Source organism: Phascolarctos cinereus, unplaced genomic scaffold (assembly GCF_003287225.1).
Source record: "Phascolarctos cinereus isolate Bilbo 61053 unplaced genomic scaffold, phaCin_HiC Scaffold_4;HRSCAF=312, whole genome shotgun sequence".
In the NCBI taxonomy this organism is placed as follows: domain Eukaryota; kingdom Metazoa; phylum Chordata; class Mammalia; order Diprotodontia; family Phascolarctidae; genus Phascolarctos; species Phascolarctos cinereus.
Genome location: NW_027555847.1, coordinates 116,534,622 through 116,550,309, shown reverse-complemented (window position 1 = coordinate 116,550,309; position 15,688 = coordinate 116,534,622). Strand labels below are relative to the sequence as shown.

At 37.5% G+C, this 15,688-nt stretch overlaps 1 protein-coding gene across 1 annotated transcript in view; it reads right to left on the bottom strand.

The window, feature by feature from the left end:
• The window catches only part of PTPRD (protein tyrosine phosphatase receptor type D), a 616,472-nt gene that overhangs the window by 178,681 nt on the left and 422,103 nt on the right, over positions 1-15,688 (bottom strand). The window contains 4 exon segments of the mRNA XM_078152500.1: positions 869-1,128; positions 2,425-2,525; positions 2,961-3,548; positions 15,643-15,688. The exon segment at positions 15,643-15,688 is cut by the window's right edge and continues 72 nt beyond it. Coding sequence (XP_078008626.1) covers positions 869-1,128; positions 2,425-2,525; positions 2,961-3,548; positions 15,643-15,688 — 995 coding nt within the window.

The window sequence follows — 15,688 nt, the reverse complement described above, 5'->3', positions numbered from 1 at the left end:
AACCAACAACAACAACAACAACAGCATTGCTGTCATGTTGAAGTTTTCAAGTGCCTATAAAGGTGAGGAGATAATTAAAATTGTTGGCCATCCAAAATTATCGATAGTTTAATATTGTGGTGAATTTATTTTTTTAAGGGTAGCGAGGTGGCATAGTGGATGGAGAATCGGGCCTGGAATCTGGAGGACTCATCTTCCTGAGTTCAAGTCTGGCCTCAGACACTTATTAGCTGTGTGACACTAGGTAAGTCACTCAACCCTGTTTGCCTCAGTTTCCTCAACTGGAAAATGACCTGAACAAGAAAATGGCAAACCACTCCAGTATCTTTGCCAAGAAAACCCAAAGGGGGTCACAAAGAGTCAGGCATGACTAAAAAATGACTGAACAATATAGTTTTTAAAAGATCTACAATTACATACCATTGGTTAACCTGGATTTAAATTTATCAAAGACTTTACCTTACAAACAATATTTTTTAATTTCTCAGTAAGAGATTTCTTATACTGTGCCTAAAATGAACAAATCAAATATATTCCTACATTCTGTATATGATTCAGTACCTGTTGAAATTACCATTTTCTTTTTGTTTAAGGAAATTGACTTTCCATGGGGGCACATAGATTTATCTGGGCTGTATGATTTGGCCTAAATACATGCAGACAGGATAGCTGTAACAAGAAGAACAAAAATTCCATTATTTTCCCCATAGTATGATATCTCATTATTAATACGTATTAATTTCAAGAAGCCTTCTGTTAATAGGCAATCCTCTTATCAATACAGAGGCTCTCATTCTTTTCTCATACTGCTACTCCTTCTCATCTTTTCCCCTCTTGCCATTTGACCCTATTTCCTTAGCAGACTTACTTTATGTTCTCATTTGCTGGTACTTCTGGCAGTTGCACAGTTATCATCCCATCCAAGTTGGTTTTCCCAATGAAGGCAGGCTTGGTACGCAGGACATCTGGAGCTGTCTTTGCTGTCACCCTGTGCTGAAGACCACCGGCACTATTCCCTCGATTTGTCAGGACAAATGAATAGGATTTCTCAGGCTTTAGGTTGACAATTAATTTCTGTGTGGCCCGGCCATCTACCTCAACTACCATTTTCCCATCATCATAAAGGATCTAAACAGAAACATCCATTCAACAATGTTTTATTAACAGAGACGCAAAGTGGACTATCTATAATGACATGTTCTTGTATATCTATGAGAATAAGCTTCACAAAGGCCAAAAACACGTTTTATCTCAGCTTTGAATCTCCTCTTAAAACTAGCAAAGTACTTCCACAAAGCAGGAGTTTGCTGAATGGAATTGGTGATAATATAAATTAACCCAACAGGATTGTATGTGAATTCTGAGCTCTGTTGAATTCAGAACAATAAAGGCTCTGTTATCCTTTTCTAAGTATCTTTCTCTTTCTATATAACTTCCCCCCCCCCTAAGAACAGACACCTACGATAGAGTGAATATGGAGGTTTTTGTTAAGTTGTTAATGGAATAGATATACACTTGAAGTTGTCAATGTATCATTCACACCAAGATTTTTCTAAAAGTTTCCATTCTTTTTCATCTTAAAGACTTAAAAAAAACTCTCTAGGGTATTATAAAAGCCAGATATGGAATTGAAAAACCTGAATTTGAATCTGGGCTCCATCATTTTCTCTCTGTCTAGAGATATATTACTTAAATTTTCTAGGCTTCAATTTACCAGTCTATAATGCAATAGGTTTATAGTAGGTGCTTTCTAGGGTCCTTTTTAGCTCAAAGTCCCATGATCTTAAAAAGTTACAAAAGCAAAGACAGTGAGAGCTTCAAGAGACCATTGGGGTTGCCTAGCCATAGCCTAGCCCCTGTGTCACATTTGTGTGTGAACTTTTTTGCTGAACTTTACCAGTGGGAGCCAAAAAGAAATTTATCAGTGGGAGTCAAGAAAAAAAAGAGCAGAGATGTAGAGGAAAATCTGGCAAAATAGTGAATTCATCTACTCTACCCCGAGCTAAATAAATTACAGATAGGTAGAAGGCAGGGAAATGTATTTCTCTGAAGAAGAGGCAAAGGTTCTGATTTAGGTTAGGAAAGTTCAAGTTTGATGTATTAAAAGCAGATCGATTTGTGTTTCACTCCCTGTTGTGTTGAGAACCTAATAGCCCAAAGTAGTAAGTGACTGCTGAGTTTACATCTTGCACTATATTCTATGCTGGCCTTCTGATTTGGAATGCTGCCCTCTTGTACTTACATCCAATCTGCAAGTTCATAAGTCCAAAGGGCAAAAGCTAAGACCACGTTCAGTAACTGATTCTCATGCCACTTAAATATAGCAGGAGCAAAAGATCCCCCACATTCAGCAAATAACTAAACTGGATGATCTACCACCCCTAATTTTATCCATGATGGTTTACAAATGAGAAAACAACTTACTTTGAAAGGCATGGCAGAATTATAATTCTCTGGAATCTCCCAAGACAGCAATACTGACGTCTTCATTACTGCTTTGACATGAAAATTTTTTGCAAACACTGCTGGAAAAGGAAAAACAATGTATTCAAACTATTTCTAAAAACTCACCACCTATCCCTTTTCCACCACTAACCAAAGGGGATAAACTGCTCGCTTCCTATTTGATCCACATGAGAAGTGTTGGTGTCCTACCTTTTTAAGGCATTCACTTTAATACCCCATTCTTACAAAGGTAGTTCCTTTCACACCAATTCATTTAACTACTTTGTGCTTTCCTTACCTGAAGATAATGTGCGGCTGTCAGCCAGACTTGCTTGGCATGGAATAACTGAAATCTACAGCATCCGAAACATATTAAGATTTACATACGTTACCTTGTGCTCTTGTTGAACCTATTAATATGAATGGGCCGATCAGTTTATTTACAGCTTCAAAACACTGATATCCCAAGACCGACATTCCTTTCAAGGAGAAGGCCATAAGCAGACAAATCCTACCTTGATCCACAGGCAGCGTCCTGAATTGGACACTTGGACTATACGGACCGGGCCCTTTGCTTGTGTGAGCACGTACTTTTACATCATATGTGGTATCTGGTTTTAGGCCAGTAAGTGTCATGGTGGTATCAGCAGGAGCAACGAGCTGCTCTACCGGGTGGTGGGGGACGTTGATATCCCTGTACAGAAGGGTGTACTTGGTGATAATGCCATTTCTCTCTGCTAAGACGGGTGGCTGCCAGGATAACTGCACTGATGTTGACGTGGTGCCTTCTGAGTGGAGGTTCTGGGGGAATCCATTGGGTACTTCTTCAGGAACAGAAATCTCCTTGACCATCTCCTCCCCGAAGCCCACTTTGTTTTTAGCGGAGAGCCTAAAGATGTAAGATGCTCCTTTATGGATATCCATAGCAGTAAAGTGGTCTTCTTTCTCTGAGAATTCAAGGGTAGTGAGCAGCTCCATGTCCTTTCGACCAAATTTTAGACGATAGCCCTGAAGGGGGCCAAATGTGTCAACAGGAGGATGCCACTGGATGAGTGCAGTGTTCATCTGAGTGTGACTAATCACCAGCCGGGGTTTCCCTGGAACTGTAGCACAACATGATTTCATCATGGGTATGTGTGGGGGGTTGGGTTATGAAAATCAAAACACACATTTTAATATTTGAAATTTTTCCCCCCAGAGAAGCTATATTACCTAAGCTACACTTTCTTTTAATAGAGAAGGAAACCTGGCATTCAGAAAGGGGGATTTTCCCAAAGCTGCTCCAGGGCTAAGAAACAGAGCTAGCAAGGAATAGAATGTGGGCTTTCTAATTCTAAACCCAGTTCTCTTTTCAGCCTGCTACCTAACATGTCAATTCAGGTTGAACAGTTTTACCTTGTGTTAACCACTTTCAAATTCTAGAAAAAAAAAATGCAACGTATGGAAGGCTGAAGGAATGAATCCAATTCAAGATTTTGACCAGAGAGATAAGAAACAGAATCTGAGAAATGGAAGAGCCCTTCAAGATCATGTGGTCTAACCTTGACCTTAATAGGAATCTCTCCTACATTTTCCCTGAGAAAGTGGTCATTCACCTTTCACTTGAATGCCTCTTGAAAGGTGTACTTTTAAGACCCTTTTGAAGCAAACAGGTTATGGCATGATAACCAACAGGGCATTCTGCAGAATGAGTTCTATCAAATCAGTCTAATTTCCTAGAAGAAAATGATGAGTAGATCAAGGGGAAATAACAAACAGTTCCTGTTTTGGTGTTAGCAAAGCTTTTGATTCTGCCCTTTATGATGTAATCATCAATAGTTCAATACTTCAGAGACCTGTAATTTCATTTGTGAGGATGAAGCTGCCAAGGCAAAAAAAAAAAAACATCAACAGGCTCTGAATGATGACCCTCTTCAAAATTAAATAGGCAATCAGCTTCAGGTAAGTCAGTTTTAGAATATGGCACAATTATTCTCAATAGTGATTCAACTATCAAGAATATTATTTTAGTTTTCCTATAAAATCTGGTAATGTAAAAGACTTCTCAAAAAATGATCTTATTCATAATATTAAAATTATCTCTTATAAGAGATCCATTGGCAAGAGCACTTGGTTTGGAATTGGAGGAATCCTGCTTCAGCTCCTTAATTACCTGTGCAATCTCTGGCCTTGCTTCCTTCTCTGTGAAATGAGGAGATTAAACTAGGTTTTGATGGTTCCTTCCCGCTCAAACCACTGAAACATCATTTTTTACCACACATTGGTAACTAGAGTTAATAGTTCTCAACTAGTAAGAAACAAATTAACTTTTACTAAGTTAATCAAGCCACATTCTCTTTTTAGGCATTTTGACCTACGGGCTGCATGGGCCATACAAATGTATCAGCATTTCATTGATAGTAAAAGGTAGGGATTGCCCTGTAGATTTCACATATAAGCACCGTATGGGTCAAGAAGATCTGTCTGTGAAGGAAGAGAGAGAGAAGGCACACAGATGTCTGTAATGGTTCCTTCCTCTAGCACCACACCGTAATGGGAAGACAAAAAACCAAAATTCTTGTCTACATGCTGCCATAAACACAAGAAAGGTTAACTTTAAGAGAGGTTAAAAGAATTGCCCAAACAGCAGTAGAAAGTAGCATTTCCCCACTCTATGTAAAGAAAAGGTAGTCTGTGATTCCACAAAATGGGATAGACAAGATAATTGACGTGAGAAAGAAATTACTCAAAGGAGAAAATGAATGGTATGAAACAATGTGGGTAAATATTAAAGTTTGCAAAACAGAAACATTAAGTGACTGTGCTCTGACATTCCAAATAATCAGAATGAAACATGGTCTTGGAGTCAAATAATCTGACACCAAATCCTAGCTCCAACACTTACAAGCTGTGCAACCATGAACAAGTCACATTAGTTTCCACATCTCCAAAATGGGGCAAAGAGACTTTTCAATACAGGCTTCTTAGGATTTTCATAAAGAAAGTCTGCACAAACATAAACCTTAAACAACTTAAAACAATCTTACTGAAAAGGGGTCCATGTTTTGATTTTCTTATACCTTTTCTCTTTCTTATTCTAGCTAGAGAATGCAATATTGAGGCAGATTATTCTGAACCTCCGGAGATATAATTCTGGTTTCTTTCAGTTTTAGAATGGCAATCAGGAAATATTTCACCATTTGATTATAATAGGTAATAATTCCAACATGAATTACCTACAAATTAGATATGGCTCAAAAGTTATTCATTTCCATTAAAAAATTTAATTGTGAAACAACTGAACTTCAAAAGCTTTTTCTGCATCATTTGAGTGGTATATGGAATGGGTATGAGTAGTCTCTCAATATTAAGTAGTTATCAAATAAAGAATTCAACTGTTCATCTAAGGACAGTTTTTCATTGTATATACAACAGAGATGTAGGAAAAAAAAAAGGGACCATGGGCTGCCAGCAACCCTCCTAGTGTTGCTAAACCAGATTAAAATGTATTTGGGAATAAATACATTAAGCAAAATTTTAAAATATAATAGAAAATAAGTAATGTTAATATATGGTTTTCTAAGTCAACATATGTCTTTCAGGGATCCTTATGTATAGTTTAGTGGTCCTGTTTCTATTTGAGTTTTACACCAATGTAATACAGGATCACAGGAGAGATGCTGAAAGAGACTCCAGAGGTCTCCTTTTATAGGTGAGAATGCTAAGGTCCAGAAAGGTTTAAGTGATTTTGCCCAAGGTTAGACAGGTATTAAGAAGCAGAGATCGGGGTTTGAGCCCAGGTAATCTAACTCCAAATATAGCAGGTTTCCCACTGTAAAGTACTGAACTGAATCCAATCAAAGTACAGGGAAGAGGAGAGAAAAATAACTCCTCGTAGATTCTGAGGAGAAAACTTCTGCAAGCTGTCACCAAGTTATTTACACGATAGAGTGCTTTGATGCATATGACAGCTTTCACATTTAAGACCATTTTCATTTTTTAAAAATTGATTGGTAGTACCTAGAAAGAAGGTAAAAATGACTGCCAGTTTTCTAGAAGTAGAGAAAAGGCTCGAGGTTTTTCTATGAGCTTGCATGTATAGCATAACCAAGAATTTTACTGTTTGGCTGCAAAGATCGCAGGTAAGTTATGTTGTGGGGTAAGACTCTTGTACACAGAACCCTGTTTACCCCCAGACAAGTAAAGTCAATGAGCAGTAGCTAGGTGGTCCAATGGATAGAGCACTGACTGGGCTTGGAATCAAGAAGACTCATCTTTCTGAGTTCAAATCTGGCCTCACATTCTTATTAAAAGAATTGTGTGACCTTGGATAAGTCACTGAACCCTATGTTTATAACAGTTCCTGCTCTGTAAAATGACCTGAAGAAGGAAATAGCAAACCACTCCAGTATTTTTGCCAAGAAAACCCCCAAAGGGGTCATGAAGAGTCAGACACAACTTAACAACAACAACAATGGAAAAACTAATAAAGACACAGTAATCAAGTTTTTTTTTTTAACATTTCATGCCCTCAGTTTCCTTACATGTAAAATTCAGGACATCATAAAATTTCTAAGGTGTGATTCCTAAGACACTAAAATGCCTTTAAGAATATTTACTATATTTTATAGCATATCAGTAATCTGGCTGCTGTCTACCCCTCCACCTGGATTTCCTACTATTTCCCTTCATGCATTCAACTTTCCAAGCACACTGAACCAAATAACCTGTTACCTAATCTCACCCTGTCCTCTCCTGACGATATATCCATGCAGGTCCCCTATGCCTAGAATGCATTCACTTTTTATCTTTATTTGCTGAAACCCTTCTCTTCTTTCAAAGTTCATCTCCAATGCTACCTCCTCCTTGAAGTCTTCCCTCTTCACAATCCCCCACCTCGACCCTTACCTGAAAATATTCTGTCTCTTCTTAGATTTTTTTTTAGGTCAATTTGTCTTCTGCTCTTTCTTGCTTGTATTGTATTTATTTGTTTTCTTGAATCACCAATTTCCACCCTCCATTAGAGAGCAAGATTCTTGAGAGTAAATAGTGAGGTGGGGAGGAAGGGGGGAGGGAACACTTTTGATCTTTGTATTCTCATTGACTGCCATAATGATCACTACCACATAAGTACACTGTGTAGTACTGAACTGAATGACTAAAACCAAACCAGATAAGAACAAAATAATTCAGGGTAAGCACAGTCCATGGTACATTTGTCAGAACTCACTACAAACATTAGGTAAGACTAATAATATTTTGTATTAAATTTGGAATGCTGTCATTGAATTAGAGGACTTAGCACAATGTCTGGAACAGAGTTGGTATTTAGTAAATGTTGATTGATTAATTAAATTTATAGCAATAATTTGGACTGCTAAAAAAAAAACACCTAAATTATCAAAAGCTGACAAATCCCAATGTCAAGTAAGAGAACTTGCAGCATGTACATGGTCTCTTAAAAGCCAGCTGCTGCACTCTGGATATGGTTTTCATTTTTAGGAGTTAGTTAGCAGCTCCCTGAGATCCATGCCAATGTTAAGAATACTGCTAGGGTAAGATTAAGAAGGAGATTTTCATCAGTCCTCTGCCAGATTTTTGGTTTTGTTTGTTTTTGGTGTTGGATAAGGAGAACATTCTGAAGATCTACAGAGTCCTTGTTTTGGAGTTAGCGAATGTGTATTCATAGACAATGCCTATCTACCTATACACGTAAGTTTATGCATGATGTTTACATGAAACATATAGAAAAGCAACATAGTGGTAGAGAGGTAGTCTTGGTGTAAGAAAGATCTGGGGTCAACTCCTTCCTCTGATACAGACTGCCAGTTTGACCCTGGAAAAGACCTTTAATCCATCAGTGCCTCCTGGCAACTAGAATGCTGCTATTGTGTCCTTTCAGTTGTGCCCAATTCTCCATGACCCCATTTGAGGTTTTCTTGGCAAAGACACTGGACTGGTTTGCCATTTCCTTCTGCAGATCATTTTACAGATGAAGAAGTGAGGCAAACAGGGTTAAGTGGCTTGCCCAGGGTCATATAACTGGGAGGTATCTGAGGCCATATTTGAACTCAGGTTCTTCTGACTCCTGGACCAGCATTTTATCCACCACACCACCTAATTGCCTTCAAAATAATACTAGTTAGCATTTTTTAGTGCTTTAAGATTTGCAAGTGCTATGCAAATATCTCATTTTATTCATGTATATATATATACATATATGTGTGTACAAAACAAGTATATTTTATATATATAAATATATCATGTATTGCAAATATACGACATATAAAAACTATCTGACTTTAAGTAACAGAAAAGGCACCAATCTGCTTTGGTAAAGGGAACTTCCTCACTTGGAATAAAATCATAGATACACTCCATCTGCATTTTACAAAGATATAGTAAGTCTATAAAATATTTAAATTAAATACCATAGCAATAATCCTAGCATTTTTCATTTTGTAATTGTTATTGGCTTGATAAAACAAGTTTAATTCAATTCCCTGAGAGACTAAATGGATAGAAGTATTTAAGTCTGGTAAGGCTATGCCAGACTGTTTCAAGGAAGATAGATACTCACCCATTAATATGTGTTGGGCATAGTGGTAGACCAAGTCCATGGGAAATAACATAAGAATTTATCACATTGCTTTGGCCATTATATAGAGTAATAGTAAACTAGGTTTAGATTGACATTCTGGATACCTGATGATACCTGGATTAGTAGTTAACTATTAATTCATTGAATTATACTGGTTCCTTTTCTCTGAGTGGCTGAGACTTATATTTTTGGCTATGGCAAAAAAGTTCATTTAGTAGTGGACAGTAATGAATATCAAACTAACTTATCTTATACTTTGATAGAAGTATTCAAACTGACGTGGTCAATTATCAGCAGAGAAGTTCTCCCATAATAACTAAGGATACAACAGCAATCGTTGGAAGCATTTCAACCATATGCATGCATACTGCTGAAATAGCTGTATTCCAGGCAAATTTAACAGACTAAAACGTCATGATAGGCTTCAGTAGAGAGAGAAGTCACATACATGCTACCTAAAATGCTGACACCAGCAGCCAAAGAATAAAAGACTTATCACATGTCCTCACTGTTTAGAAACCTGGGGCATTAGTCATTGTAACAAAAATTCATCTACATGAATCAGCCAATAACATCTAGACCACAGAAGAAAAACTGTACAACTCAAGTCAATGGTGCATAGAAATGATGGTAACCAAGTATATTATTTCCAAACAAATGTCATCCAAAGAAAACAATTTACTTCATCTTCTCTTTGGCCATATTGGCAATTTTGCTTTTATAATGGAAAAAAAAAATTACTAGACAAGAAATCAGAAGACCTACATTTAAGTTCTGGATCTTCAGCTAACTATGTGTCATTTTAAGGAAAATTATTTTCTCCGAGTACTCTTTACTTTCTTCATCTATTCAAGGAGTGAAGCAAGATGACAATGATAAAAATAAAAGCTAGCATGTACAGCACTTTAAGGTTTGGAAAGTACTTTGCAAATCTTATTTTATTCTCACAACAACCCAGGAAAGTAGGAGGTGCTATTATTACCTGTATTTTATGAGGGAATTTAGGCAGACTGAAGTTAAGTGACTTGTTCTGAGTCACATAGTTACTGAGTGTGTGAGGTTGGATTTGGACTCTAGGCCCACTGCTCTAACCATTATACCATCCAGCCTCCACTACCACTGGCGATCTCTATATTCCCTTTCAATAACAAATCAAAACTTCTATGAAATTATAGAAATAATCATAATGATAGCTCATATTTTACATACCATGTTAAGGTTTGGAAAGTACTTTACATATAGAAGCCTGAACTTTAAAGACTCCCATGGGATCAAGGCTTTTTTGTAAAAGGGCATGACTAATTTGTACTGAAATTCTAATGAGGACTGACAACTAAGTACCCTGGATTGAGATTTCTTTTCTCTTCCCCATGTCCCAAGAGACTGTATAATAATCCTTTAACAAATCAGTACAATACGATACTAGTTAATTTATCAGTTAAATTCTAAAAAAGGATTAATCTGTATTTTGCAATTAATGAGCTTCATTCAATGTTGACATTGCTGTTGACCTTAAGTCTGGAGTAGTAAAAACAACAACATTAATCTAGGGAGGTTAAGTGATTTGCCCAAGATCACCCAGCTAGCTCTAGAATTCTTCATGCTGCCTTTGTCCAATTTCCTTAGTGGCTAAAGCAATATTAGAAATCTTGTGATCATTTTGATCTAACGAACACGTTCTATGTGCAAAGCACTGTGCCAGTGCTGGGAATAAAAGGTGAGCTATTATTGAGACCCTGTTATCATGGAGCTTACAATCCAATCTAGGGGAGAACAATACACATAGGTCACTGTGAGAGAAGGGAGAGTGAAATGAGTGCAAAAACTGTCAGGCAAAGTAAAACGAGAAATTTATGTGGGGGGAGAGATCACTTTCACTACTGGAATGTTGGTCATGGAAGACCTTGCTGAGGTTGTAGCACCTGAACTGGTCCCTGAAGTAAGGGTGAAAATGCAACAGACAGAAGTAAGGACCTGGATAACATTTACCTGAAATGTGGAGTAACATTTAGGCACAATTTACAACCTTTAAAGTGCTACATGAATGTTTTACTATTACTATTATCATCATCATTAGTGACCGCATGGCCATTATTATGTGGAGTATGGAATATGTCTAAAAAGGTAAGTTGGAACCAAATTATGCAGGGTCTTAAGCACCATGATCCAGAGATTTCATACTAATTCTGCAGGAGTGATATGCTCAGATGACTAAACTAGGAAGATTACTTGGGCAGTGGTGCAAAGCTTGCTCACACCCATCATGCTTCTTTCCCCTGCACAATATGACATTCATCTTCAATTCTAAGGAGGTAGTAGTATTCCAGGTCTTGTTGTCAAACATATTGGAAACAAGGAACCCCAAAGGAGATCAGAAATAAATCAAGTCACTGAAGAATTTACATGACAAGAGGAAAAAGATGGTCTAATCATGTAGCTAGATTAACGAATGACAGGTAGATAGCCAGAACTCTCCACTGGCACCCACTTGGCGTTACAAGAAAGTAAGCAAGGCCTCACACATGCTGAGTGGATATTCTAAAGCAAACTTTCAGGAGGACATGGAAAAAGCATCACACAGAATGCAAAGCTATGGATGGGTTGCAATTTTCATCACCATACACACATGCATATGTTTATACACACACATATATACATATAGGTGTCATACATATTTGCATATGTGTGTATATATACACATATACATGCATGTGTTTATATGTGCATATAGGCCTATATATTCATATTATACCATTTAAAATATATTGAGCAGTTTTTTTAAACTCTTTCTAGTTTGTTTTTTCTTCTTTAAAGTATTCTTTGTTATTAATGATGGTTCTCTAGGAGGGGTTGGAGGAAGGTTGCAGGGGAAATTGAGGCAACATAAAAACAAAAGACATCAAAATTCTATCTATAAAAAGAAATACAGAAAACTGATACAGAAAAAAATGCATGCTAGCTCTACCTTCCTGTGTTATTTCTGAGGCTTCCTATTTTTTCCTGGCATGGGAGGATGGAGATACTAAAGCAATGGTCTGGTAATAACAGAGAGCTGGTTCTGACCCATTGAGTTTTACCCACCAGACCGGGGGTGTTATATTCTGCCACCACTGCCAGGTCTGCTACTGCCATTCCCCTCCCTAACAGGTGCTTCATTCACAGCCAAGAACATGGGACAGAAAGTGAATGGGAAATGCTAACAGGCACCATTGAAAGATGTGGGAGGGGTTCCAATCATGTGACAGCTACAGGAACAGGGCCCAATATCTTTGCAAGTTCACATAGTGGAAGGGAAAAGAGGCAGCAACACATGGCTTTCAGATTTTCTACAAGTTAAAGGAGGTTTAGGCCTTTTTTAGCTAAGAAGGCTGGGGAAATTGAGCCAGAGAATCAGAAAAGGAATAGAAACAGGAAAGAAAGGGAGAAGGGTAACACTGAGGTCACATATTAAAGTTATTTTTTTCCTCCCCAAATAGACCTTATTTCTTTTACTTGACACACTAGAAGTTGAGCTCTCTGAAATTTGGGTTGTGATGCAGCTACTACCTTCGTCCTCATTTTCCTAGTAATTAATCAATAATTTGCATTTGCAGCTTGTTTTAAGGTTTATAAAGCATTTTCCTGAAAACGAGGGAGGTAGTACATCTATTATCATTTCCATTTTACCATATGACGAAATGATGCTCAAGAGAGGGTAAATGACCTAACCATAGTCACACAGCTAGCAAAGTTTCTGAGAAACCATGCATGGAAATCTAAGTCATACCTGACTCCACATCTTTCATCGTAAATGGGGGCTTAATCAGCAGGCGAAGTTTTCCTTCACAAGCCAAATCTACTTCCCAATAAGGACTGTTGTTTGCACTTCGAATATTCTGACCCTAATTTGGGAAAATATTCCCTTTCACCTTAAAAGTGTAAGGCATAAATTAGCTTTCTCCTTTTTTCATTCCTTGTTTTATGGCCTGATTGACCTATCACAACCCTTCATTCCCAAAGCTATTTAAGACTGTAACCTACAATGATGATTCACAAAATACTTGAGTCACATATCTAACCATTTCAATTAGAAGTTAGAGAATTTAGAGGTAAAAAGAACTTAAAGACAGGATCGATCCAACCTCTTTCACTTTACAAATGGAGAAATTGAAGCCCAGAGGGGTTCTGCCAACTTTAAGCCAAGAAACAAAAGCTAATGTAGCAGCTGAAAAAAAAGTGTTGCTACATACAAAGGAAAATTCACATTAAATCTGGATAATGGGTTGATTTATACCACACACTGTAGAACAATGAATGTGGTAATCATGGGAAAGAACCATTGACAAAGGAAGGGACTATGAAGAGAGAATCTGATCATAAGAAATCATTTGAAGAGGTGGCTTAAAACTCTAAACTCAGCTATACAAACATTATGTAAACAAGTTAAACTTTAAAAAAATTGCTTTCTAATTTCAAAGATATCATCAATTTTATAAGCCTCTATTAACATATATATCATAAATAACTGCCCCATAACTAAAAGTTTTGATAATAAAAGAAAACCCCATGATAAATATTGAATTTGCCCTGTGTGCTGTAAGAACCCTTTTAATTGAGGTTGTTAGAAACTCACATATCTGTGCTATAAATTCATTAATTCTTCATAATACATATGGTGCTATTATTTATAATAGTATTTCAGTCTTTTTTTTTTCAGTCATGTCCAACTCTTCATGAGCCCATTTGGGGTTTTCTTGGTAAAGATACTACAGCAGTTTACCGTTTTCTTCTACAGCTCATTTAACTGATGAGGAAACTGAGGCAAATAGGGTTTAAGTGCCTTGCCCAGGGTCACACAGCTAACAAGTGTCTTACAATGGTATAACTACCCTCTCTCCCCAAATCAGATTATCATGTTGTTTCACCAACTGTAAAGGAAAAAAGAAATACATGAGTCCATCACTGGCAAGGCAGGAAGAAACATTAAAGTCCTTGCTTTTGAAGTGGTTCTAATTATAGATTGATTTTTATTCCCCTGGCTTGAGAAGTGGGACCATCTTAAGAAAACAAGGGGGTAGGTTGTGGAATTGAAAGCTCTCTCCGTCTTCACACTTGAGCCACTGTAGATTAAAAGCTGGAAACATTTCTCTTCTGAAATTCTGAATGAATTTCTACCCATTAAAGATGTTCCAAAGCCCTAAATAAATTGCTATATAATGAATAAATACTGAAACACCGAAGGAGTGACACTGAAACTAGATGATGCAAGAAAATCACTCAGGCTATTTCTCTAATATGTGTTGTGGATGTAGTAAATCCTTTAGCTTTGCCCTACTTACACGAGCCACATCTTATTGATATGCCAGAGCCTAACTGTTCCTTTGTACCAAGGTTCAGTTTTAAGTGAATTATTAGGATAAGGTTATAAACTCAGAGAAATGAAGGTTTATGCTGGAACTATGGTTGTTACTTTCGCATTTCTGAATTCCATTGCAGGGGGCCAGACCTGCATCATCTGTTCTCAGCTACTGCCTAGCTCCTCAATCAATAAGTCAACAAGCATTTATTCAGCACTTACTGTGTGCAGAGCACTTGATTTAGGCAGAAAGGGAAGGAGATACCATCAAGCATTTCTCTGGGGAAAAATAAAATTCTAAGAACAATACAACCCTTAGGTTAAAGATCTGTAATCTGACAACTCATTGCCATAGTTGTTCCTTTCTTTTTATCTTTACCCACAGATAAGTCCCCAAAAGGTTGTATTTAAAATTAAATTTTCCTTTATTTAAAGTCATATGTTAAGTGTATGACATGGATTGCTATCTTAAGGCACCCAGAGTGCATTTTTGGAACCTTGACTATCATTCTGTTTGGGGTCCGCTGGATAATTTTGATTTGTCTGCTACATTGGCTTGTGCTTTCTCTTCGTTCATGATGTGAGAACTCTATACAGAACGGGTAAAATGCCTCTATGTACAGGAGAGCTCTATACCTGTCTATAGTGGGGACCTGACCTGACCTATAGTGGGTACCAAGATACCTGCCCCAGGCATCCTGTTTTAAATTCTCCTTTCTGCTGCTTATTTCTTGGGTAATTCTAGGCTTCTTACTATTACCAGTAAGTAATAGCCACGGGATTTTGGCGTGGTGGTGGTAAAAGATAAAACTTAAATAAATCAATTAAGCTTCAGGTCAAGAGATCCATTTAAAGGATTGTTGGGGGTTATGGGAGAGCTGAAATTATTAGAATAGCTTTGCCAGAAGGATTATTATGATATGAAACATTATGTTTCATATTATAACATGGGACAGCATGGCGCAGTAGAAAAAATGTTGGAATTGGAGTCAGGAAGAATTGAGTTAAAATCTCACTTCAGATACTCACTACTTGAGTGATACTAAGCAAGTAATTTGCCCTCCCTTGGCCTTAGTTCCTCACCTGTAACATGAAGGGGTTAGAATAGATGGCCTCTGAGGTCCCTTCCAGCTCTAAAGCTATGATAAATTTGAATTCTGCATACTACTCCCCTTGTCCGAGTGAACATCGGTTATCCAAGGCTGACCATGACCCAGAAGATCATATTGAGAGATAGTTTCCAGTATGTTTCAGGGCATGTGAATTTACAGGAAAGCATTACCTGCACCAGTGGTGGACACCAATTTGGGCTTGCTGCGAGCTCCATC